The sequence below is a fragment of the Barbatula barbatula genome (assembly GCF_947034865.1).
Source record: "Barbatula barbatula genome assembly, chromosome: 1".
Classification (NCBI taxonomy): domain Eukaryota; kingdom Metazoa; phylum Chordata; class Actinopteri; order Cypriniformes; family Nemacheilidae; genus Barbatula; species Barbatula barbatula.
In genome coordinates this window covers 8,809,125-8,835,286 of record NC_136766.1, presented here as the reverse complement: position 1 = coordinate 8,835,286, position 26,162 = coordinate 8,809,125, and the positions used below count along the sequence as shown (strand labels likewise).

Here is a 26,162-nt window from a genome sequence, read left to right as displayed (position 1 = left end):
TCATTGCAGCAGTTCAGTTTTCTTTGTGGGCGTCGTGGTCTCTGGCTCCCCACTGTCAGACACATTGATGGGACTGTCTCGAGAGAAGACCTCCGTGGACTCCCTCCACACACAGTCAGCAATGGTTTTGAAGGCATTGGTGCTACACTTGGGTCGTACTTTCTGTGAGGCATTATTTACTATTTGGCGGCTGTTTGAGGTGGCGATCTTGATTTTCAAAGCGGCGTCCACGCGGTCCACTACGGTGTAGGTCCCGATGCTGCCATCCTCGAATCCCACAATGATGTTAAGTGCTCGCTGTGATAGGCACAGGTAGGTTGGCGTTTTGTAGAGGGAACAGGTGCCAATGCTCTTACCGTCTGCCAGTCTCATGACAATCAGACTTGAAACCACACCAGCCTCATCATCCTCATCGGAATTACGGAAACAGATGTACACTAAGTAGCGTCCATCCCGTGAGAGCTTTTGCCGCCATATAATGCCGGCGGCATGGACCAGGCGCAGTTTACCGCTGTGCAGGTCTAGGATGTTAATGTTATCATCACCTTTTGACACAATCCCAAGTTTCCCATTTGGAGATATTTGAAAATCTTCCAGGTTCTTCAGAAAGTTGCTGGGTAGCTGCACTCGCCTACACACAGACTCTTCAGCGACGCTCCAGATGAAAACTGTTTCTGTGGAGGTGATGAAGACGACGTAATCTGGACTGTCTGGGACTAATTTGAAGTTAACAATTGTTATCCCATCATCACAGATGAACTTTTTGGACACACTGCCTGACCATAAACTAACAGCCAACAATTTATTCTTGTTGGTACCCACAAGGAATGTGTTTGCTGTGGTAATGAGAGCATGCTGGAGTGTAACCAGAATGTTGCAAACCTTGTGACCGGTCGCAAGCCTCCAAACACGAGAGGCATTTTGTTCGCAGAGGGACACTACAAACTGATCATTGTGTGTGATGAGAAGCAGCGATATCCTCTGGCCATTGATGCGGAATATATTCTCACCAGTGTTCGTGTGCCAAATGTACTGGCTACTTTTATCATCGGATGTCACCATGAGGTCACCCGACATGGTCAGAACGCAGTTGTCCACAAGTCCTTCATGCTTGAACACCATCTCAATGAAACCTGTGCTGTAGTTCCACTTGTGGATGATCTCGGACCCATCCATGGTGTAAACAAAGTCCTCTCTGCCAGACAGCTGTAAGCTTTGGATAGGTTTGCCTGTTTTATCAATGTTAGACATTGCTGTTATAATGTCAATGTCCCAGACGGAAAGCACGCCGCTGCTGGCCACGGACAGTAGTAAGTTGTGGTGGGTAGATTTGATCAGCTTTACAATGGCTCCAGATATCTCTATCAAGCTGGCCATGCACTGTCCACTATCTCTCCGCCACACAAATATGGATGACGTGTTCTCCATGGAGGCTATAATACTCTGACTATTCTTTGACAGAACGGCCGCCACAAACTTCTCACTACGTTTGGCCTTGAACTTCTCTGCCATCTTCCAAATCTTGGTGTCCAGCACCTCAATGCTTCTCGCTTTGCAAATGAGGATGGATCGCTGATCCTCGGAGAGCTCTATGCTCACCACCTCACTTTCATCTCCTCTGCAGTCATAATCCTCCATCAGCTTCGGGTTTGTGATATCTTTGGTGTTCCACACAGACAGACTGCCCTCATTGTCAATCATCACCATTTGATGGATTGTGTCTAGAATCAAGATAGACTTAACAAAACCACCAGAGAACTCAGAAGTCATTGTTGCGAGCTTGTCGCCACTTCCAAGGTGAAATATAGTTGTGGTGTTTAGATACTGTCCACAGAATGCATACATACCATCAGGGGAACACTGAACACAGGTTACCTCATACCAACAATGGAACTGATACAATGGCCAGCCATAAAGTAAATCAATCACGTTGACATCTTTGCTTGCTTCCAGCCAAGCTAAGGCATGGTGGCTGGACAAAGTGAATCCATTGATGAATGCTACGCCACCAGTTATGCCGCAGTGCTTGGACCCTTTCACATCCACTTCAGACAGCAAGCAGGACTTGTGGTTGTCATAAATGAGGAGTGTGTTTTTTGTAGTGGCCACTACCAAATACTTCTCATCAGTGGTTAACCTGATGCCTAGAACAACTGACCGTGCTGTGTCTATCTGTCTTATCAACTCTCTACTCTCAACGTCCCACGTGCTGACGGAGCCGTCTTCAAGAGCCACAATGACTATGTTTGGAGCTAACGTGGGTAAAATCTCAACTATTTGCATGTAGCTGGTAGAGAGCGGTAATCTCTCAGGACTGTACGTGACATCCATGGAGGAGTGCAGTGGCACAATGGAGCAGTATTTAGGGCCATCCTTGTCACACTCGAGAAGAAGGTGTCTAAGCTTGGGAAGGGATGTGACAACAGGAAGGAGCCTTTGTTGCAGCTCAGCGGACAGAGACGCAGGATTCTTCGTCACTTTCTGTTTAATGCTGCGAAGCGTAGTTGCGAGAAACTTGAGCTCTTTTTCTTGTGTGCAACTGTAGGCTAGATCAATATCCGTTAATGCTTTGTCAAACTGCCCTATTTTTATCATAGTGTAAAGCCAACTGAAGTTCATGATGACACCAAACATGAGGTCATCCGTCCGGCCACTTCTCGTTAGGTGGTATGTTAGCTCTGTCATCTTTCTGTGGTTAACAAAAAAGATGTCTGGTTCCAGCAGGTTACATTGGAACACCCAAGGTTGCTCAGGTGTCTGTCTGTCATAGGAGTGCTTGTCAGCAGAAGTTTTGTCATGGAGGCTCTGCTGGTGATGCGGGTTTCGATGCTGGGAGATGTTTAGCGAGGCAAAGTGATTATTGTCGCAGTGGAATATCTTCTTTCTACCCCCTGCCCATGCCCCGAGGAAGTACTCGGCCAACAGGCTGTGCATCTGATGTACGTCTTCTTCGTTACTGAGGTATAGCTTTTGCGCTATGAGATGCAGATGCCGATTTGCCCAGACCATCAGCGTAACATTGCGGATCTGACGCTCCACCAAGTAACCCTCTAGTTCCTCTTTGAGCCGGGCTATGAAGTCATAAGAAATACGCAGTGGATTTTTAAGATTTGAGCTCACCATAATGTCCCCAAGGACACTGTTGTCCAAAGACAAGATGTCCTCCAGCTCCAACTCTGTCAGCCCCGCCCGTGCCATCGTGACGTAGCCCAGCGCCCGAAAGACAAAGCGTGAGCCAAGCTTCTTTTCAATGGAGTAGAAAAGTTGCTCAATACTTTCATGCACTGTAGAGCACAAAGATTTATCATCCACATCCTTATGTGACCGCCAGTGAACTACTTCTCGGTAGATGAGGTTTACAAACATGGGCAGCGTGCATTTGGCGAGAGCTTCGTTTACGTATATCTGCTGACCCGAAGTCACTTTCCTTTTGACACTCAGCAGCTGTTGTTTAAGTGTCTGACTGCAGGCTTTGCGATCTCTTTGCATTAGTTCAACATAACTGTCCTCGTCGTGTATAAGGCAACGCAGTTTCTGAAGAATCCCGTGCTTGTTGGGCAGTGTGGACACTATGATGCGGGCCGTACGTGGGAGGTGGACAGGCAGCCACCAAAGCTTTCTAGCCTCATCAACATCTGACAACTGCTCCAAGGCATCCAGAATAATAACAAGAGGTCGGTGGAATGACGACTCCCCTAGTAAATTCACCAGCAGTTCCTTCATCTCTTGAATCTTGTTTGGCAAGAAATGGATCAGGCACCGGTAGTTAAGGGCGATCTGCTCACAGATGCTCTGTAGAAGGGAGCGGAGGTCTGTGGAGAGGTCAGTTGAACCGATAAATCTTATAATGACCACTGGGTCTGTCTCAGGTCCCATCTCTTTCTGTAGCCACGAATAGGCCTAAAAGAAAGAAAATGAAATTGTAGTTTAGAAATACAGCACCTATATATGCATATTGCAATATTTTCTTGTAACATCATTACTTTTTTTAAACCCATTATTGAACGTTCAGTATATTCAAGCTAGACATTAAACCCATGACCCTGGCATTACTTGCACCAGACTTTAACAATCAGTATGCTCCATAACATAGAAGTAAACCAATTCTATAGAAAATAAACGATTCATTTAAGTACCATATCCATTTAAAAAAATAATATTCAAAGAAGTGACTAGAAGTTATTATCTAGTACAAAACAGGACATTTGCTATGAAAACCTTTGGTGAAAGTCCCAGATCTGCTGTGACCCTGAGCAATGTGATTATAAGCATGACTCCAGCAAGTAAAAAAATGACAAGAGTCCATCCATTATTTAGTAGATCCACTGTACACTAACCTTGACAACTGTGTGAGAAAATAAAACCAAGAGGAATGACTGTATAACAAATAATCGAATGCACTCAACGGTAATCAATTCAGCACTGGCTTTCTTGCCTCGAGTGCAACAAGGACTTTCTAAGTCAGTTTGATTCGTTCCCTCGTCATCTGAGCACATTTGTATTCTTGAATGTGGTTAGTGGATGCCCCCAGCTGTGATTCAAGGAAACGTTAAATATTATTTCTCTCTGATGATGCTGACCGTTAATATTGAAATGCTTTGCCAAAGCCATCATTTCCAAGAGGACTGCCTCCAAACATGTGTCTTTGTGCATTTGTGTGATTTGTGACAGGTTGTGTTTGTCTCCAGTGTTAGTCGTAACAAACATGAGTGAGAAAACAGGTTAGGAGTAAATATGAGACGTGGCGAATATAGACACACCCTTGAGAGACTATTAAAGGTGGTGTGACGTGTACGGATGTGCATTGCAGAAATAGCTTAATTAAAATATTTTAGGGTGTCTGTGTCTCTGTATTGTCTATGTTAGATAGTAGGACACTGAAAGACAGAGACAGAGAAAGGAAGAGAGAGAGAGCATAAGCAAGGACGAGGGACTTAGTCAAGGTCCCCAGGCTCATCATCTGTGAACTAACATTAGAGGCTGAGGTCTTTGACGGGTTGCCATGGGTGACGGGAAATGTCAACACTACCCTTCCTCCTTTGTTCCTCGCCCCCGAACTTATCACCACCATCGACTCTGACCACCAACACATTTAACACACACACACCATCGATCTCTACCAAAGACAATATCAGCTGAAGCTTACAGATGGGAATAGCTAGAGATCTGAAAAACTATAAAAGCTATAAAAACTTTAAAAAAGCAATTGAAAAATGCAAAAATGCAATGCTCGTGGGAAGATGCTCACAAAATAGCACAGGACATGATTCAGTCATGATAGGCAAATACATCTGTCAGAATGTGTACGGCTGTAGATACATTTTCTTAAAAATCTTACAACTTTTTGAATAGCATGCTAATAAAAGGCCTATTCCGTAAGTATTAAAACAAAACAAAAACAAAAATATATTGATACTAGTAAACCTCAGAGGTTGGCTAATTGTTTGCTGCACCATAACTCAACATGAATAACTGTTTTGACATGAACTAACATTAATACAATTCAATAATACTAAAAAATTTCTTAATGCATTTCATACTGTTAATAAATAGCGCCTAATGGTAAAGCGTTACCACTTGGATAATACACTTTAAAAAATGGGACTAACGGGGACAAACCTTTGAATGAACCCCCCCAAAATAACTTTTGACCCAACAATGGGAAAAAACAGCCCAGCATTTTCGGTTGAATTAGAAAACGTTGGATTCATCCCTCTTTGACCCAACGCTGGGTTGAAAATAAACCCATCATTGTTTAGAGTATATCAGCGATTTTTGTTTTGTTAAATATGTAAATATAACGATCAGTATTCTGTCTATTTGGCTTGTGCCTGCATATATATTGGCATACACAAGAAAATGTAAAATGTAAATGTACCAGTAACCCAAAATATTTAAATGTTAATTTAAATCTCATTGCACAACATGTTAATTCAGAGGAAGCAAAGATCAGCTTGAGGCAAAACCCAGGAACATGTGCCGTCATCCAGATGGCCTAAAACATATCTCAGGTCAGTATGTTCGCACTTGCATTGCCTCTATTTCTAAAACATACACACTCATTAATACTTCTTACCTGTTTTGCTACCTCAGCCAGTAACAAGGTCTTTCCGGTACATGGTCCTCCGTACAGCACGAGGGGAGTGATCCGTCCGCCTTTCGAAGGATACAGATATTCCTGGACCATATCCAAAGCTTCGCTCTTATACACATAAAAAGATGAAAAAGTCTTGCACAGCGACAGATGCTGTATAATCTCATCATAGAGCAGATCTGTCTCCGTATCAAAGTTCTGCTGCACAGTTGCCTGTATGATGTCCACCATGTCTTCATAAAACTGTTTACATAGACCCTCAACATAGTGGCTCTCTACTTCCTGCGAGTAGCCGAGTTTCATGTCGCAGTGTGTGACCGACGAGTACACCCGAAGATTGGAAGCAGCCACGATCATTGGAATGAACTCATCCCGGACCTTCAGTAGGCGCTCGTAGGCTTCCTGGTTCCTCATGACGCGGTCTTCGCTCACCACGATGTCCATGTAGCGTGCCATCTCGGGGAGTTTGGCGAAGCGATCGAAGTTGGAGATCTTTCGGATGTAGCAAACGCATTTCTTGAGGAAGGCTGGAGTTTGCTTGCCTAATGCAAAGTCAAGTTCATCTTCCAATGCTGAAAGACAGGAGAAAAAGACAACCGTCCATTTTAGCAAAACTGTGCTTTTTTTCATGTAATGGTTTTCTGCTCTGCCACTATATACTAATTAGACACATCCAGCACACACACAATGTCACTTTGAGAAAACAGGCTAAATTTGATGTCAGAAGGTGGACGCTTTCCACACTTTTGGCAGTGTTTAGCAAATGATTAGATCCAGCTCTCTGAGCAGCTTTAAGGAAAGAGAAATGTGATATGATCTCTTAATCCAGCATTGCCTGGTTTTATCAACCTCCAAAGGCAGCGCTCCAGTGAGCCTGCCAACCCCATCAGCTTAGTGTTATATACTTTGTAAATGTGAGGAGATGGGGTTCCAAAGTACATGATTGCAAAACTGCCCAATACCTCATATCATAACGTATCATATCATAATATATCATATACCATACCATCCGTCTGTCTGTCTGTCTGCATGCCTGCCTGCATCTATCACACATAAGTTGATGGTATGGAACAGTACACTCAATTGTATGTTTACATAAATAGCAGGCACAAAGTTTATTCATCTTAATGTGACAAAATGAACTGATAAAAAGTTTGGGAATAAACAATGTTTTTATTTCTAAACCATAACTGACATGCTGCAATAAGTAACCTACTAAAAATTCTTCAATATCTCCATCCTATTGAAGCAAATAAATCCTCAATACAAAAAACTCCCACATTCATATCTTTCAATAAAATGTTTCACTACTACAATTTGTGATGTTTGCATTAAGTAAGAAAATAACGGCCAAAATGGCACATATCTCGGACAGGAAGCGGATCAGAAATGACTTTAAAGCCAAATTCTGTTTTTTTTCTGAGTTTGAGAGCGGATTGTTCTTTGCATAGAAAATACCTTGCAAATGATCTAAAACACAGACATTCAGCGGTTCCATCCCATGTAAAGATTTAGGTGTTTCAGTGATATATTTAATTATAAGATCATGCTCTCAGGATGGCATCAAGTAGTAAATCTGTTCTTTCTCCTGGCTCGACCCAAAGTCCCTAATGTGGAGTATTGTGATGAGATTTAACCGGATCACTGAATATTGGATTAACCTGGAAGAATTAGGTTAGCCTAATTTGATCTTCTCTTATGCCGTCTAATGTGGGCAAACTTTAATTTAGTCACAATGGTTTTCAAGAGCGAGATAAAAATAACATTAACATTCATTATAGGCTTTGAACAAACCCTCTTTGAAACCACAAAGCTGTAAACTACTGCTGTGTTAAAGAGTTCAGTCTTTTCAATTATGCATATGATTCAACAGACAAATAATCTTTGTTGTTGAAATGTAATGTGCCATTGAGGTCTTTTAAAGACCCTCTGATGTCCTTCACACAGGTGCCAGTAAACAGTATCACATATGCAGTACTTTTAAACCTAAATGAACAACTCACTCAGGCATACCTGAACGTTTATTAGCAGTGAACTTAGACATAACTACAGTATAACTAAAGCTTACCAGAGCATAAAAACTTCTTGGCCTGACCGGTCTTCATGGTTCCCTTCTCCTGCAGCTGTAAAACAGAGGTTCTGAAGATCCTCTTGATGTCCTCAGAGACCGCCCTCCACGCTTTGTCGTTCTTTGACTTGGCTACGCTGCTTGACTCCATCTGTGGGGGTAAGCACATAAACAGTCATCCAATTATTCAAGGTTCCATTGTACTGCTGTCCTTCTAAAACCTTGTATCTCCATTCCTGGTGATTTTTATATTGTCACTGGGTTTTGCAAATATCTAACCAATAAAAAGCTTATTAAGTTTTGACAACACAGTATTAAAAACTACTGTGTTTTTTCCATTTTCTGGTAAACAACAAATTTGGACATAAAGGATTCGGAAGGACAGCGACAATATATATTTTTGCATATTTTAACACACTTCCTCCATTGTTTATAATTATTCCTCTATACAAACTGTACACATGTTGGCAAATGTTGGTACATTTATTTTACATTTATTCATTTTGACTAAATTTTTCAGATCTTGAAAACACAATAAAAAAATTATCTAGTATATAGACTAGGGATGCACGGATATGTAAATTGTGTCCGATAACCGATGATTTTTTAGCATTGGAAGTCGATAACCGATATATTGGCCGATATACAGTATCTAGATATTAATATAACATTTCCTAAGACTGAAACAAAAGGCAAGAACTGGACAAATGATATTATATGAGAAGATTAATTGCAGTTTTAGTCCTCTTTTTTACCCAGCCTATTTTGCAGTAGTTAAAGATTATTTAAACTTTTCTGGTATATTTTTATTTAACAAACAAATTGATAAATGTTCTTCCTGAGCAACCCAGAAAAAATTTCTTTATAGCCACAAGTCTAATAGGTCTCAAGACAGAAAGCATTCAGACAGCAGTCAGCTTCAAACAATATGCTTCTGTTTCTATAATTTCGGCATTCATAAATACTGTATCTACATACTGTACCAACATCAACAATGTTTTGCTATTAGCTGTAAGTGAATGATCATGACAGAAAGACAGTACTGTACAGCATTTTAACTGTGAGCAGCGTGAAGCTGAAGAAGTTTAACCAGAGAAAATGATTTATCCGCTATAATATATCGGCCCAAATATTATTATTGACCGATACCGATAACATAAAAAATTACCATTTACCGTCCGATACCGATATGGCCGATAATAATCGTGCATCCCTAATATGGACATTATTAGCACTAGAACCCTTTGTCTTACAACGTGAATTCAGATCAATCGTACCAGCTTTTAATGTTTTTTCTAGATTCTATTTAATGTTAAAGACACAAGATTGTTTCCCTATTTGACAGTTTAGTAAGTATTTTTCATGAACCCTTTTCAAGCAGAGAGACGGCTAGAGAGAGAAGAGAGATGGAGAGAAAGAGATCAGTGGGTGTTTTTGCTGAGTTCAGGTGAAAATTCATTGCATGCTGTTTTTCTCATTTAAGTCCAGCAGAGACCCTCAGCATCACAGACGCTCCCTCAATTTGCGGCCTCTCTACGTTAAAAGAACCTGATTTATACACACGCTCCATGATCTGTTTGTATGTGCAGGCATGATAGAAAGTGAAACGGAATTTGTGAGCGAGTTCAAGAGAAAAAGAGTTGCAGTAAAGTTTAATGAAAGACAAACTGAATTTATGAAGCTAATAAACTCCAGAGCCGGTGAACAGTGTTCTCTCCTGGAGCCGTTTATGCAGCGCTCAATATAAAACAGCAGTCAGGCTCTGACATTTACTGGCTCCTTCACTGTGAGCTGGACAGATCGGGTCTGCTGGAATCTGGATGTGGAAGCTTTAAAAGGGCCAAAAAAGCTGACTCAGGGTTTGCTTCATTGTAAGACTGCTTACTTTACGTCTAGACTAAAATATGGACTTTTAAATGCATTTGTGTTGTCTAGACAAGCTCTTTGATTTATGCATATTCTTTTCGGTTAACAAAAGCACATTCTTAATGAATATAATGATTATTTTTATTGATCGCAATCATTGAAAACAATGCTCCAGTTCTAAAAGGTAACATAATTACAATTATTCAGATATGATCTTTCTCTGTCTCTCCTTTATCTATTCCTGTACTCACAGAGTTCTGATAGTTCTTCAGCATCTCAGCTTTTGGTTTAAGGTAGTAGGCAGGCGGGACGGAGTTCTCATCCCGACAGTACCACTCCTCCAGGATCCGTGTGTCTAATCCCGCCTCCACTGCCGCATCCAAGATCATCTCAAACTCGGCTGACTCCACCTCCCCTGGGACCCGGATGCTGCCATATTTCTCCCCAATCAGCCCCTGGGAAAGAAATGTAATTATATTTCATTTAATATTAAATATCAATCACAACATACAGAGAAACGTGTTAAAATGAGTAAACATGCAGAGAAAATAGAGAAAGACGCATAGGAGGAGCACTGAAAGACAAAGGTAAGATTTCAAACAAACCTTCAGACAAATGTGTCAATTGTATGTCACTATTTCAAGAAAAATGGCGACATTTGAATAAATGTTGTGTCAGGGATAATGTACAGGCAGCTGGTTGTTATCGCATAGAAATAAGAAATAAACTCCCTGTACATTATCCCGTTTATTACAAGGCTACTTGCCACATGAGAAAAAAACTGGACATGAAATGTGAACTTGAAATATTTTATTAGCTCATTTTTACCTTCCGCAAGGAAATGCGGTTCACTTTCGGTTTAAAGGTAAGAAACCTCGTTCAATTGTCACAAATAGGCAATTTGGTTTAATAATTTGTAAATATAATGTCATATATGTTATTAAAATACATATTTATAATGTCAAAAAAACCTGTCAAAATTATTTATAAGGTATTCGTTTTGATAGGTTGTTATCTTGAAATAACGAAATTGAAATGTCGCGACTGGCCAATCAGAATCAAGCATTCGAACAAGCCCTGTAATAAGATGCATTAAAGATAAAATGGTTGATAGGCTGATAAAAGCTGTGTTGTTGTCAAATTCTAAGGTGCTCATATTTCACAGGGTTATCTTTAAAACATAACAGTAACAGGGTTGACATTTCATGAAAACGGTTAAACAGATTTGCCCTTGAAGAGTTCCCTTGTTCATCTTTATAAAAAATATGACAAGCTGCTATTTTGGGGTTAAAAATGAACAAACATTGAGTAAGTTCCTAAAAGAAATAGTGTGGAAATCTGCCTTACTCTGATTCACGTAGGTATATTGTTAACAACAAGTTCTTAGAACGATATAGTAGCCTACTGTAAGTACTGTATGACAATTTGAACATCCGAGGTTTCGGAAGAACAGCAGCAATATATATTTTGTATTTTAAACACTTCCATCCTTGTTTTTAGACTGTTCCTTTATACAAATAAAGGAATACAACACATTTCTGGTGCATTTATATACAAATATGAGGGGAAAAACTCCATTCTGAAATATTCTTGAATGCTCCTCAATAACAGGGTTCATTCCACAAAATCATTAAGAAACTAATTAAAACGGAGTAGCTGTTGTTTTAACCGAGGCATCAGATACCAGGAACCAAAGGAAAGCAGACCACCTTTGACATTTACCATTTGTAATGATTTACAAACATAAAGGCTGCTGGACTTTCTTTCTTTAGCAAGCTATTTAGCCCCCTCTGTGTTACGGCTGAGATTAGCAGAGCTAATTCGCTATATTTCCAGTGTCTTCGTGTCGCCATGACCGTAGCTGCCAGCTGTGAAGTAATATATAATCTGTCAGTTTAGTAACAGTAACCTTTCATTTGAGAGCCATGCTGCCAACACCTGTAAAACCTTGTTTTTCCATTTTAAGAATATTTCTAAACTACCTCATATGCTGTCCATCATGCATTCATGACGACAAGACTAGAATATTGTATGGCACTATTAGATGGCCGCCCTGTGGGCCTATTACAACTCCAGATAGTTCAAAACGCAGCAGCTCAAGTTCTTACACGAACTAAAAAGTATGAGCATATTACCCTGGTTCTATCAACATTGCACTGGTAACCTATTAAGCAAGGCATTCACTTTAACATCTTACAGATAATTTATAAAGCCCTACACGGTGGAGCTCCTCAGGACCTGAGTGAGCTTCTCTTGTATTACGGTCCTGCACGTTCACTATACGTTCTCAGGGCTCCGGTCAGTCGGTAATACCTAGATTTTTAAAATCAAGTGTCGTTGGTAGATCCTTTTAGTATCTAGCGCCTAAACTTTGGAACAGTCTTCCCTGTACTGTCCGGGAGGCAGACACACTCTGTCACTTTAAATCCAGATTAAAGACGCATCTTTTCAATCATGCAAACACTACACTTCCATAACATAAATTCTCGGAGGGTTAAGGCTGCATCAGTTAGATCAACCGGAACCTGGAACACTTCCAATAACAACTGACGCCCTTGCTGCGTGTGGAACGGTACTCTACTCTCGACTGTCTTTTCTCATTGTTCCGAGGCGACCTGACAAGAGCTCCTCACTACAAAAATGTCAACTGCTATAAGATTGTTAATGATAATATTAAACCTATTATCTACCTTTTTACTGTTTATTTTGTTTTTTTTAGCCTAGTTGTGCAAGCACTGTCGAGCTTGTAGAGATGCTGCAGCTTTTGCCAGAGGGGGTTTGCATGCTGTTTTGCACTGTTTGCCTGACCGGGTGGGGTGTGGCGTTGTCTGCTGACATCAGTTTTTAAGTTTTCGTATTTATCCATTTAGCTTTTAAATGTGATTTATTTATTATTATTATTTATAGTCCATTTGACCTGTGCTTCTCTCTTTTATCATAAATGTGTGCTTCTCTGATAACCACGCTGTGTGTGCATGCGTGTATATTGTGCTCTGTGCGTGTGGAGTTGTGTTTTGTATAACTTTAATGTTTTCTCATTCTGGCTGATGTCAAAAAGTCAGTTTTGCTCAACATTAGTGGCCCAAATGCGTTACAGGCATCACCTCGAGCAATAATAATACTGATGCTAGCATCACCAATAATACAATTTATATTAAATCCAATATATAGAAATATGAATAACGAAACCTTATATATCAATTAGTTCACTGGTGTAACTTTGTGCAAGCAAGTCTCATGTATCGCACACATCCACACTGAAAATCATGAACAAAGCGAGCTCAGAACTATACAGTGCTCAGCCTCCAGCAATTCTTAACATGTCAAAAATCATCTGGCTCCAATTTCAGGCGTCTCAAATTCAGGATATCTCATAAAAATAAACTTGGAATATGAGCTATATACAACCCATCTCTCAGTCTTACTAGTGTGTAACTGTAAAATATATAACACTCAACTGAAAAAACAGGTTCATGAAACTCCAACAGCTTTTATAACCAGAATAAAGCAACTGGCCATTCTCAATGTCCAAGAGATATACAAGCAAATTTATCACAAGCGTGTAACAAACACCTCAGATGTCGTGAAATCCATCTCCTCTCTTCTGGTGGCGAAAATACATACTATTATCTCACCCCCGGGCAAGAAGAAAAACAAGACGTATGTTTGTGTGTCTGTAAAATAACACTACAGTGCTATCTGCTTTACCACAATAAACAGTGTATAGAATACCTCTGAGGTGCTTTGAAACCAGCTTGGCCGAAACATTAGGATGTATTATATACTATGCTATGTGTAGCCTCATAAAAAGCAACACCAGCGGGTGTAAATAATCCAGCTGGACAGTGTGCAGAATTCCTTGACACTGGGCATCACTGTATTAAAACAAACAAGACACTTTGAAGTTGTCCTAGAAGTGTGTATCAGCAAACACTTGTTTCTTCTCTCCAAACTCTGTGTTGTTTGGTTTCTCTGTTACTGTCCTTCATCTCTTTATACTGTATGTTTGTTTCCCGCTTCTGGCTCTTTCTGCCCATCCCCGTCTCTCTCTCTCTCGCTGTCTCTCTCTGTCTGTCGCTGCCTCAGGCTGTGTGACAGTTTCAGCTGTGTTTCTCTGCCGTCTCCTCTTGCATGAGCTTTGATGTCAGCCTTACTGTCACTGAGCTGGGAAACCATAACCTCTGAGTGCAATGTGGCCTTGTGGGAAGTATTGCTGCTGTTGAGGATTAACGGATCAGCATTTTTTAGGACATTTTTAAATATCCTCAAAACCAAAAATGCCATTAGGTTTGTTTCGAAGCATTATTTTTAACACTGTAAATTACAGTTGATGGTTGGGTGTATGCTTACATAATGCATTATAATGTTATATAAATGCTGTAATGTATTGGATCTAGTGACAGCATATGTGATATTTCGACTTGCAGTTAAATGAAAATCATAATTGTGTTTTAAGTAGTGCATTGACTGTACACAATGGGTGAAGGCATTCTGTGAAAATTGACAGCATGCAACAGATACTGTTGACAGAGCTTCTTATTAAACCAAGAACAAATACAAATGATTACAAAGAAACCTGAATTTTCATACAGCAACACACATTTTCAATGCCATGCCGATTCCATTCATTATCACGAACGTTGTGTTGAATTTTTTTCAATCCGTCACATTAAGATTAAATCATTCTGTTTGGAGACCTCCTCCAAAGACACGCCAACAAGCACAACCCAGAACTGTCAGCAGCAAACCGTCTTGCACGCTCCCTCTCTCTTGCTCTGATCAAAGGCTCGGTTTTGACTCGAATACTACCATCTACCGCCACGCAATGACAACACAACATCGTCGAACAGCAGGGAGGAAAATGGATATTTAGATCAAACGCTCTGAGAGCTCAAACTGTGTCAGGGTTTGCTTGTTCCACATTCCAAACCATGAGGTCTAAAGGGAACTGTCTCTGAATTTAAGGCGGCTTTGGGCCAGCCGAGCTGGGCTTTGAGGGAAACGTCTTTCTTCTTTAAAATTACCACCATTTCAAATATAATGAAATAGTGAAATTGGGAAATTTGGCAGCACAGTTTCCAGGAAACTTACTGGTAACTACTGAAAGTACACTAGGGAAAAATACTTATTATAAAATTTTTGACAAGGCCACTGAGCAATATGACCTAAATCTTTCCCTTGTTCATCTAAAATAAGTCCTTGGTTAGTCAAATTATAAAATAAACACTTGTCACCAACCTAATCAAATGCATAGCACAAAGGGAGATCTACGCACATCTTACACGTGCATGTCTGCCAAAATGATGTATTGTCTTTGAATAATCTTTTTTTGGGCGCTTTCTCTGCAAATATTGATCTGTGAGATTAATCCGCATCTCATCTATTTAATTCGATTTTAATTATTTACCCACTCTTCTTATTTGCCTATGACCAAAATGAAGAGCTTTATCTTACATTTGGCTACTGCCGCATAACCTGGCAACTAATGCTATCGCATGAATGAGAAAGGCTCATATGGGTGAAAGCAGACGCTGCCCTACATGGAAGGAGGTCAAACCACTTCATATCATTTACTAATAGAGGATGGGAATATGGACGGTAGGGGGTTAGGGGAAGAGGACGAAGGAGAGGGTTAGGAGAAATAGCAGACACACAAATCATTGTACAAGGTGAAGTGAAATGGATGAAAGACACTAGAGCGCTGAATGAAGAGGTGAAGGCAGGAGACAGAGTGTTTGGAGTGCATGGAACAGAGATGGAAAGCTCTCAGCGGTTGAGAGGAAGGGGAGATGGTCGAGAACATAATTAAAGAGACAGTTGAAGGGCAAAGAGATTCTACTGAATGAAATAATTGAGAAACTTTAAGTTACGAAAGAAAAATAACGTTACTGTCAGGAAAGATTTTTCACTTTCCGGACATGATGCGAGCGGTGTTTGTCTATGAAAAACGTGGCAGAATTATCGAAGGTGTTGTGGGGGGTTGCCAGGGTGTTGCTATGCTTTTGCTAAGGTGTAAGTGCTAGACAAATTGCAATACACACTCAATGGGAAAACGTGGAAGGATGGAACATAATCAAAAACATTTATAATATCCAACTCTAGGCTTTCAGCAAAATCTCATGGGAATTTGTACAATTTTATGTGTACGTTTTAGTACAATTAGTTTTTGTGCCAGTGATACTGGGTTTAGGGGTGGCGCTGGGGGAGGGGTTTCAGTATCGCTTTTTCCCCAATAATCATACGTCACCCAATGAAATAGTTACCGGTGAGCTCAAGTTGAGCTTTCCTGGACTACCCAAATGGTGTCAGTATAAGTATAAGACAATAAGTATAAGAGAGAGAGAAAGAGAAAGGAAGGACAAAAGTGTTCATATTCCCTGTCGAGTGACTCTCACACGCTCCACTTCACTTTCACACACACACACGCACGCAGGGCCGCTGCTAGCCATTTTGGTTCCCTTAGCATAATTCCATTATGATGACCCCCCCCCCACCCCTTAAAGATGCAAACTTTTCTTCAGTAAACAGAATAGCAAAACAAAAAACTATCAATGTTTAACAGTAAAATCTCAATTCAGATTGCAAGCTGCACCGAAATTAAAGTTACTCGCCCCGCTCTGCACAGGCTTCGAACGGAAGTCGGTCCGAATGGCAGACGGGCGATCTGACGAGGAGGCTAAAGCGTCTCTGTTGGTCGAGGAGTGAGGTTTACACAGTACATGGACTTACCTGCAAGTGATGCACGGGCATCATCTCGCAGTTTTTTCTTCTTTCTTTTCTCAGATCCTGAATCCTGCTGTCTTTTCGGGGCCATTTCCAAATAAGTTGCCTAGGCTACCGTCTGTCAAACTGCGTCAGGCGCACGCGCGATCAACCGGCACTGCCGCGCTGACCGTACATGGGCGGGTGGTGGTGTGGATGAGGTGATATGGGATTGTTCAGCCGTTTTTTTTACATATACATGGCTAAAATGTGCCTGCCTAATAATTTTTCTATAGCCTAATGAAATAATATTAGATAAAAACATTTTTTTCATTAGGCTATTTTTGGTGCCCCCTCAGCACTTGGTGCCCTACGCACAGCGCGTGATTCACGTGGTGGGAGCGGCGGCGCTGCACGCACGCACGCACACACACACACACACGCACACACACAGTCTCACCTAACCCATCGCTCCCTGACTCCAATTAGATCCCAATCCACTCCCTAAGATTGCCCATTTACATTTTAATATTATGAAATCAATCTCTCTCCACACCTGAGAACTGACTCCTAGACCCCTCCCCATCAGAGAGCATGTGGTCATGTGTGAATTTATATTTCTCATTACATGTAAGCCCACTGATCTGTTAGTAACACACTGCTCTGGAGCGTGTGTGTGTATGTATGTCTGTTTCTGCATGATGTCACAGCGCTGAGAGTCACTCTGGTGAGCGTGTATGTGTGTGTTTGTCAGCAAGCCACAGAGGCAAAATTAGCTCCATCTTGCCAGTGAACTCAAGTGCTTGATTCCCATATGTGTTCAGCTCCTCGGAATAAGGCTGAAGACACATCATCCGTCACTCATAAATAAAAACATAACACCAGTTCCTCAATACTGTCTGACAAGGACAATAAAAACACCATTATTTTGTTGAAATATATTTTGGTGGGGCTTGAAACAGATTAAATGCAACATTGTATTTATATACTTCCGATGAGGGTTTTATTCAACTACACAATACTTGCAGCATTTATGATTTTAGTCATAACATTTCATTCAATTCTTAAAGCTCACAAATAAAAAACTGAACCCAAAGAGTACCCCAGAGATTTTTCTATGGCAACCCGTAAGCTAGATCCGTACTGGTTCCCTCGACCGAAAGCCTAAGCATTTTCCCCATAAACTTTAAGAAGATCGCAAAAAACAAGATCTATGATTAACAAAGGTTTATTATGTTTAAACTTTACACGTTTTGTCTGTCAAGATAATCTTAAAACAACTTTTGAAGCCTAAATACAATCGGAAGAAGTGAAAAGCTAACATAAAGCTATGAACACACTATAGTACAATCGCTCGATATCAACGTCACCACCACCAAGCCTCCGACAACTTTTTCAAACTTTATTAAAAATGTATTCCATGGTAACTTATTACTCTGTGAATGAACCCCATTGATGTTTTCAAAGATTTGTGCCCATGTTGCATTATTTGTCGAGATTTATATGCGCAATGACATCTAACGTCCCCACCAAAGGGAGTGGTCGCTTTTAGCAAACTTGTTAGCAACCTCCGTATTTTAAACCCAACAAAGCTTTAAAACAAATCACGAGTGGTGTGTTTTACGTCAGAGAATAAAATGGGAAATACTTAGAGGTTTTGTAAACCACAGATCTTATTTCAGACAATTTACCAAAGACTCCAACTCAAAAAACCCATAGACTTTGGGTCGATGGAACCTGGAAGTGCTAAAACTAGCTTCCAGGGTTTGCTTACAAAATACGTCATCTCAGCGGTACTATAATTGCAGTGCTTGCATGGTACTGATATCATTTATCAAATATGTATTTTTCTTTCCACGGTTTATTCAAACTAATTCAGCTTTATTCCTAAAACCTCATCTTGATATATCAGATTCAGGTTCGAATCATTCAATGACGTACATTGGTTGAATTTTTGCAATTCAAAATCTGACTTACGTCACTGTAGTATTTTCATACTAAATTCTGATTGGTCCTTCCTTCATCTTTACACCAAAAAGCTGGTACATTGAATACGGAAGCATTCCTTAAACTATGACTACGTCAATATTGCATAACACTACAGATGTCGATCTTTCCCTATCTATATTTTATCTATATGTGGGTTTGCTTCCTTAAACGTCATTGCTTTGCAAGCACTGATATTTCCCTGAGCAAATACAAATAAACCCTGATTATTATTCCTGTGACTTGCTGGTTAAGGGTTTGATAAAATGTTGTATATACCCACAACAAAGCATGGACCGGCTGAAGTCTGCAGACATTCCTCTAGGAGTTTCATCCGTAGCCTCTGCAGTTCTGGACTGTCCCACTCCTCTGGATCAATGCCCCAGTACAGATCCACCACCTAAACAAATACACAGTCAAAAATAAACACAACTTCCATTTTAACTGTAATTTAAAGTGATGCATAAAAACCCTTAACTAAAGCCTCATTATTTTTTGTAGTGAATCCTGGGAGAGTATGAATTTCCAAACTCTTTCAGTGCACATTACCACTATAAAACGTGTGAAATGTGGAACGAGACAGAAAATGTGAGAGAACAAGAGTGGAGAAGACATGAGCGAAAGCAACGTTCACAATGCGTGTTCCTAAAGTCAGCTAAACACTGCACGCATGCTGAGAACAGATTCCACGGCTAATCTAATTTGTGTCTGTATACGTGTGCTCGCCGAACAAGTAAAATATCTCAAGAATGCTATGCATTTACCATAACAACCTCTCACAGCCTTTCGTATTCTCTTCCTTATGCTCTCCAGGGTACTACATACGGTACAGTCACAAAAACTGTCTTTGGCACACAATTAATAGATAGATAGATTTAAACAAACACGCACAATATCCACACACAAATAAAGCTGTACCTGCATTGGTGAGACAATAATAGAGGAACGCGAGCGGGCAAAGGAAAAAGAGGAGGCTTGTGTCTTGGTGTGTGTTGTAATGGACTTAATGAAGAGAGACAGGCCATTTCCTCAGCACCAGTATGGCAGGACACAGGGATATCCCTGGACACATTTGTCAGAATCAGTGTCACTGGCGCAGATAATTCAAACGGCAAACAAGCTGCAGGGAAAACCTCTCTCTTTCTCCCCACACGCATGAGAGTGTACTGAAGGACTGGGGTTTCATAATCACATTATGGGTTTCAAGTGTGTGTTGCATTTAGTATGTGTGATTTGCATGCTGATCATCTCTGTTCAGTGATTTTAATTTCACGTGTTTTATGCTTTTCCACATTCATGCATTCACAATGCAGGTAGAATGAAATTCTCTTTTCATTTGTGTTGCGGTGGCTCTTTAAGATCTCAAGACACATTTCTCTTGCTCAGCTGGCTAATCCAAAACTATATTGCGCCCTGCTTTCCTCCCAGACTTCATTTAACAAATACAATCATGGCTTCCGTCCAAAAGCGCATAGAGCACAAGGGACTAGCAACATAAGGCGAGCTCTATACCCAAGATCTCAATGCTAATCAACCTTCTAAGGAGAGAAAAATGCTTCTTATGAACAATGTCTCGCTTCATTATAATCTGAAAGAGGAAAGTAGAGGTTGCTTTTTTCACATTTGGTTTTAACAAAATGCCATCAAGGCGGATAAAACATGCAAGAAAATGTATACATTTATATGAAAACTAAAGAGACTTTTAAAGTCTACTAGAAATACTATAAATTTATTTTGGGGTAAAACATGTAAAAAAAACTGTATTGTATTGTATTGTATTGTGTGTGTGTGTTGAAGCAGTATAAGATAATTTTTTCAAACACACTTATTACATGGCGCTCTGGAATACTTGATTCCGACTGGCCAATCTCTACATTCCAAGGTCAGATTTTCCCAGAAGGCTCAAAACTAATAACACATGGTAACAATTATATATAAATATGTCTCTTAATAACATATATGACATAATATTTATGAAATTAAACCGAAATTCCTGTGCCTGCTATTTTGTCATGACCTTAAAATAGAAAAAACTCAAGCAAACAGGTTTTCCCTCCGGTCTGCATTCAATAAAGTGAGCTAATAAAATATATCATATCAAAATGTAATGTTGAATGACCTACTTATGAAGTAAGTAGTAAACAGTATAATGTACAGACAGACAGCCGTTATCGCACTATGGTCACACTATCAGGGTTTATTCTTCCGATAACAGCCGTCTGCATGTACATTATCCCTTACTTAATATTTAAGGGTGTATTCTTTAGAATCTAAAAAAGTCTGTTTAATCCCAAAGACAGATATTATATCCAAAAGGTTTCAACTATGATAATCAGTGTCTGGTTATAATTGATTTTTTTTGTGCATTTTTTAGATATCATCAATATCATTCTGTACCATTTATACGCTTTTTTGCAGATGGGGACCCAAGAGTTTTTTGCATTCAGGTGTATGTCCCCACCGGGATACAAAAACAAAGCCTAATGTGGACACTAACACACTTTAGGGTTGATGGAGCTAAACTATTAACTAACCAAGCAATTACAGTCTGACAGCAAATCCCTCGGGAAAGCCCGATAACAAGGTATAAGAAGCCGAAACATCTGGATGTGACAACACGGATGACAAACTCCTCAGGTTTCACCGAGAGGGGGACAAAAGGAGATCATTAGCATGCATCCGGTGTTTTTCCCCCAAAACAAACACACAAAATTTAACAGAGGAGCTGACAGAGTATAAAAAAGTTGTGATCTTCAGCAAAACAAAGATATTTTGGGGAACTAAAGCCACAAAGCCATCGGATTTGTAGTAAGTGGATGAGCCAGCGCAGTCCAGCATGTGAAGGATATTAATGATGAACAAAAGACAGAATTTATAAACACAACGTCTGCTACTGAATCCCTAAATTATGACAGCTGTCATCTGCTTTTATGATAGTCATATCTGTAAATGACAAACAAATCACACTGATGAGATATCAGAACAGATAGAATTGAATTGAAGGATAAATGTTGACTGTTATGCTTTCTTTCCTTTAAATTTACTCAAACAGCACACGTTTAAACCATACCATACAAACTCATGTTCTTCATGGATGCACACATCTCACAGGGGATATTATTAAATGGGATTTATTACACCCAAACACAGGGGGAAAAGACAAAAATGCATTGTTTTCCACTAACAGTGCTGTAGTAAAGAAATGATGATGAGGTTTACACAGACACTGAATGCTCTGGCTATAAAATTTTATTTCCTAACAAAAATAAAATATGACTGTTTGTGCACACAGCATGTATTGAGACTTCATTTGAGAATTTGCTAATTTAACTGCGGGTAAATCTTGTATGGCTGGCGATAAGGGGTGAAAATGTGTCAAACTGGTCAGTTCAGATGCTACAATCCGTTATTGAAATGGACACAATGTAACATAAAAATCAAACAAAGTTGCAAACAACTACTTTCATATTTTTGGTTTCATCGTGTAGAGTTGCGGGGAGAATGGTGCTATTTATTATGAAGTAGCACAACAGCCTGAATTTAATTATAGAATCTGCAAGTCTACGGATACTATTGAAATCTTAGATTTACTTTTGCTTTACTGCCTGTGGTGATCACACTTAACAGAAAACTCTTCATCTTAAAGGTAAAGGGCAGAAGAGTCAAGATGGAGTGGTTTGATGCAGATAGTTGTGAGCCGAATTCACAACCAGCTCCAAAGCAATTGAGCAAAGGATGCACATCATTTAAGATGCAGCTGCCAATTTGATCTCAATAAAAAAGGCCTACAGATTCTCCTGAGATGAGAAGAGAAGACAAATGTGTGAAGTGATGACCCCCATTAAGAGACAATTAAGAGAGAAAGATGAAACTCTGAATTAGCGCCCAATGCTACAGTAGTATTACTATTAAAACACTAAACACTTTTTTTGCACTTTACTTTTTGTTACTTAGTCAAGTCTTTCACAGGATCGGGTCTCACACCATAGGTCATGGTTTTCAGTGACAAAATGTATCAAGTTCCTATGCTTTTAGAAATCTATGGATGAAAAAAATGATTGCCATTTACGTTTCAATTTACTGAACCATGCTTGAGACAGTCACGCATAGGACATTTTTGAGATTTGCTGACCCATGCAGCCATGCAGAGAACCACGTCCCTCAGACCCTTGGAGCAGTCACCAATCTCCATGCCTTCTTCTCATTTCACACACTACCCACAATGCACTGCTCTTGAGTGCTTCTGCAATTAGACTACTGCTATGGCAACCAGCTGCCTAGCCTGCTTGCCTTTCCAATTTAGATGAGGGAGAGTCAGAGAAAAACAGGAAAAGATAGAGAGAGAGAGAGAGAGAGAGAGAGAGAGAGAGAGAGCAGCCAAATGTTAAAACCATAAAACCTTACATCAATCATGCCTGGAATGAAAACGGCCTATTTTCCTGCAAATGGCTAATCGATACGTTTGAAGTCAGAACGAAGAAGCCACATTAATTCCATACAAGGCCCTGGATCAATGGGCCCGGCACAACAACACACAAGCCCCAAGAGAAGTTAGCATTTGTACCTCGATCTCTGCCCCTGTATATTTTCATCTCTTCCCGTTCCTGTTACCCTTCAGCTGTTTTCCATCCCATTCCTCACCTTCTCATCCGATGAAGCCCCAATGAATGCTGACAGAGCCAATGTGCTATCGCCAGCATGGAGCACTCACACAACTTCCCAGTGTGCCAGTAGAGGTTGATTTATGGTCTACTGAGGAGTGCGAATAAGCTACAAGCTAAAGGGTTTCATGGTTCACAATCCACTTTATCACCTTTATGAACCTATGAATGCAATTAGCCCCCTTAGTTACTGGCACAAACTGCTCATCTGTGTTTGTCTACTGCAGGTCAACACACAATTTCTGGATGTCACAGAGTCTATTAAACAGAGTTCCAAAAGAAATTTGAAAAAGAAGTCTACTTGGTGACACAGTTACAAAACAAAAGATATTTAAAGAGCCTTTTATCTTATTCTGACATTACAAACCTTATCAGAATGACGTCGAATTCACTCTAATGACGTAAATTCCTCTTTTTACCTGCTCAACTTCACTTTTATATGTATGCCAGATTTTTTAAATAAGAAACTTGGCCACCAGGCCTTACGTTTTAATACATTTCAGGCAATAAATTAATAAATTTTCCCTGTTTGACTCCCATAATGCATGTTTAAAAGTAACACACAGCATGATCAACAAACATCTAATACGCAATGCTTTATTCTCGGTGAACTTTGAAATACATTTGTTTTTTACTTTTTAAAAACCCAAGTTCCCTAATATGCTGTTATTTGCCTTATTGCCAATATTTTGTACAATTAAATATTGTACGATACCATAAAGGAGGACCAACAAATATTAATAACAAATAAAATTAAATAATAAATATTTATTTGGTTTTTAATGCATTTTTTTCACATTCAAATTATACCTATATTCCTTGATATGCTGCAATTTGCCTTTTTGCCAAATAATTGTCCAGACAACACATTCAAAAGCATTACAAAGACACATTTTAATCACTAGGTTTGATGGCCTGAATGTGTCTACACCGGATGCGACAGGCGTACCTCGCCGCTTCCGGTGTGGACACATTTTAAAATTATAATGGGTTCTAATGCGTTTCTAATGTCTTTTGTCATGTCGCGTCACGTCCGACACGGTGTAAGGCGGCTCAACTGCCCTTCCCACAGCCTCGACTTCAGCCTAGTAATCAAAAATCGCCTCTGCGGCCGTCGTCATGGCAGCCAAACACTATTACCAGCTATTTGCAAGTGGCTACAGCTCGTCTCCTGCTCCCTCATTGAACTATTAAGACCATCATTAAAAGGTATTTTTTGTATGAAAGCAGGACGTCATGGTGTGCATGTGCATGTTGAGTTGAGATTATGATGGCTGATGTGATTTAGTTAACTGGAAGCTTAATGGGAGCTTGTTTGGATGGTCAGTTAGACCAAGTGTGACCCTCTGGGTAACAGCGAGACAGGGATGTGGAAGTGCTTTTGGACAGACTGAAATAAAAACATTGTAATATTTTGGACACATTGATTTTTTCAACCCTTCCTTGAACCGCCACCTTAACGTGGTGGAGGGGTTTGAGTACCCGAGTGACCCTAGGAGCTATGTTGTCGGGGGCTATATGCCCCTGGTAGGGTCTCCCAAGGCAAACAGGTCCTAGGCGACGGGTCAGACTAAGAGTGGTTCAAAAACCCCATATGATGTTTACAAAAACAAGGACCGTGACGTCGCCCGGTATGGCGCAACCGGGGCACCACCCTGGAGCCAGGCCCGGGGTCGGTGCTCGTATGCGAGCGCCTGGTGGCCGGGCCTTTCCCCACGGGGTCCGGCCGGGCTCAGCCCGAAGGAGCGACGTGGGGCCGCCTTCCCGTGGGCTCACCACGTGCGGGAGGGACCATAGGGGGTCGGTGCATTGTGGATCGGGCGGCAGTCGGAGGAGAGTGCCTCGACAGCCCGATCCCTGGACACGGAAGCTAGCTCTAGGGACGTGGAATGTCACCTCGCTGGCGGGGAAGGAGCCTGAGATGGTGCGGGAGGTTGAGAGGTTCCGACTAGAGATAGTCGGGATCACCTCTACGCATGGCTTGGGCTCTGGAACCACACTCCTCGAGAGAGGATGGACACTTCATCACTCTGGAGTTGCCCATGGTGAGAGGCGGCGGGCTGGTGTGGGTCTGCTTATAGCCCCCCAGCTCTCCCGCCATGTGTTGGAGTTTACCCCGGTGAACGAGAGGGTCGTTTCCCTGCGCCTACGGGTCGGGGTTAGGTCTCTCACTGTTGTTTGTGCCTACGGGCCGAACGGCAGTGCAGAGTACCCGACCTTCTTGGAGTCTCTGGGAGGGGTGCTGGAAAGTGCTCCGACTGGGGACTCGGTCGTCCTACTGGGGGACTTCAACGCCCATGTCGGCAACGACAGTGACACCTGGAGGGGCGTGATTGGGAGGAACGGCCCCCCTGATCTGAACCCGAGCGGTGTTCAGTTATTGGACTTCTGTGCTAGTCACAGTTTGTCTATAACGTACACCATGTTCAAGCATAAGGGTGTCCATCAGTGCACGTGGCACCAGGACACCCTAGGCCGCAGGTCGATGATCGACTTTGTGGTCGTTTCATCTGACCTGCGACCATATGTTTTGGACACTCGGGTTAAGAGAGGGGCGGAGCTGTCAACTGATCACCACCTGGTGGTGAGTTGGATCCGATGGCAGGAGAGGAAGCTGGACAGACTCGGCAGACCCAAACGTACTGTAAGGGTCTGCTGGGAACGCCTGGCGGAGTCTCCTGTCAGAGAGATCTTTAACTCCCACCTCCGGCAGAGCTTCAACCAGATCCCGAGGGAGGCTGGAGACATTGAGTCCGAGTGGACCATGTTTTCCGCCTCCATTGTC

At 41.0% G+C, this 26,162-nt stretch overlaps 1 protein-coding gene across 1 annotated transcript in view; it reads right to left on the bottom strand.

The window, feature by feature from the left end:
• nwd2 (NACHT and WD repeat domain containing 2) overlaps positions 1 to 26,162 on the bottom strand; it is a gene marked incomplete at both ends in the record, with an annotated part of 39,993 nt that continues 13,831 nt past the window's right edge. Inside the window, 5 exons of the mRNA XM_079482223.1 lie at positions 1 to 3,900; positions 6,077 to 6,666; positions 8,163 to 8,313; positions 10,280 to 10,483; positions 19,000 to 19,116. Coding sequence (XP_079338349.1) covers positions 1 to 3,900; positions 6,077 to 6,666; positions 8,163 to 8,313; positions 10,280 to 10,483; positions 19,000 to 19,116 — 4,962 coding nt within the window. The remainder of the gene's footprint in view (positions 3,901 to 6,076; positions 6,667 to 8,162; positions 8,314 to 10,279; positions 10,484 to 18,999; positions 19,117 to 26,162) is intronic.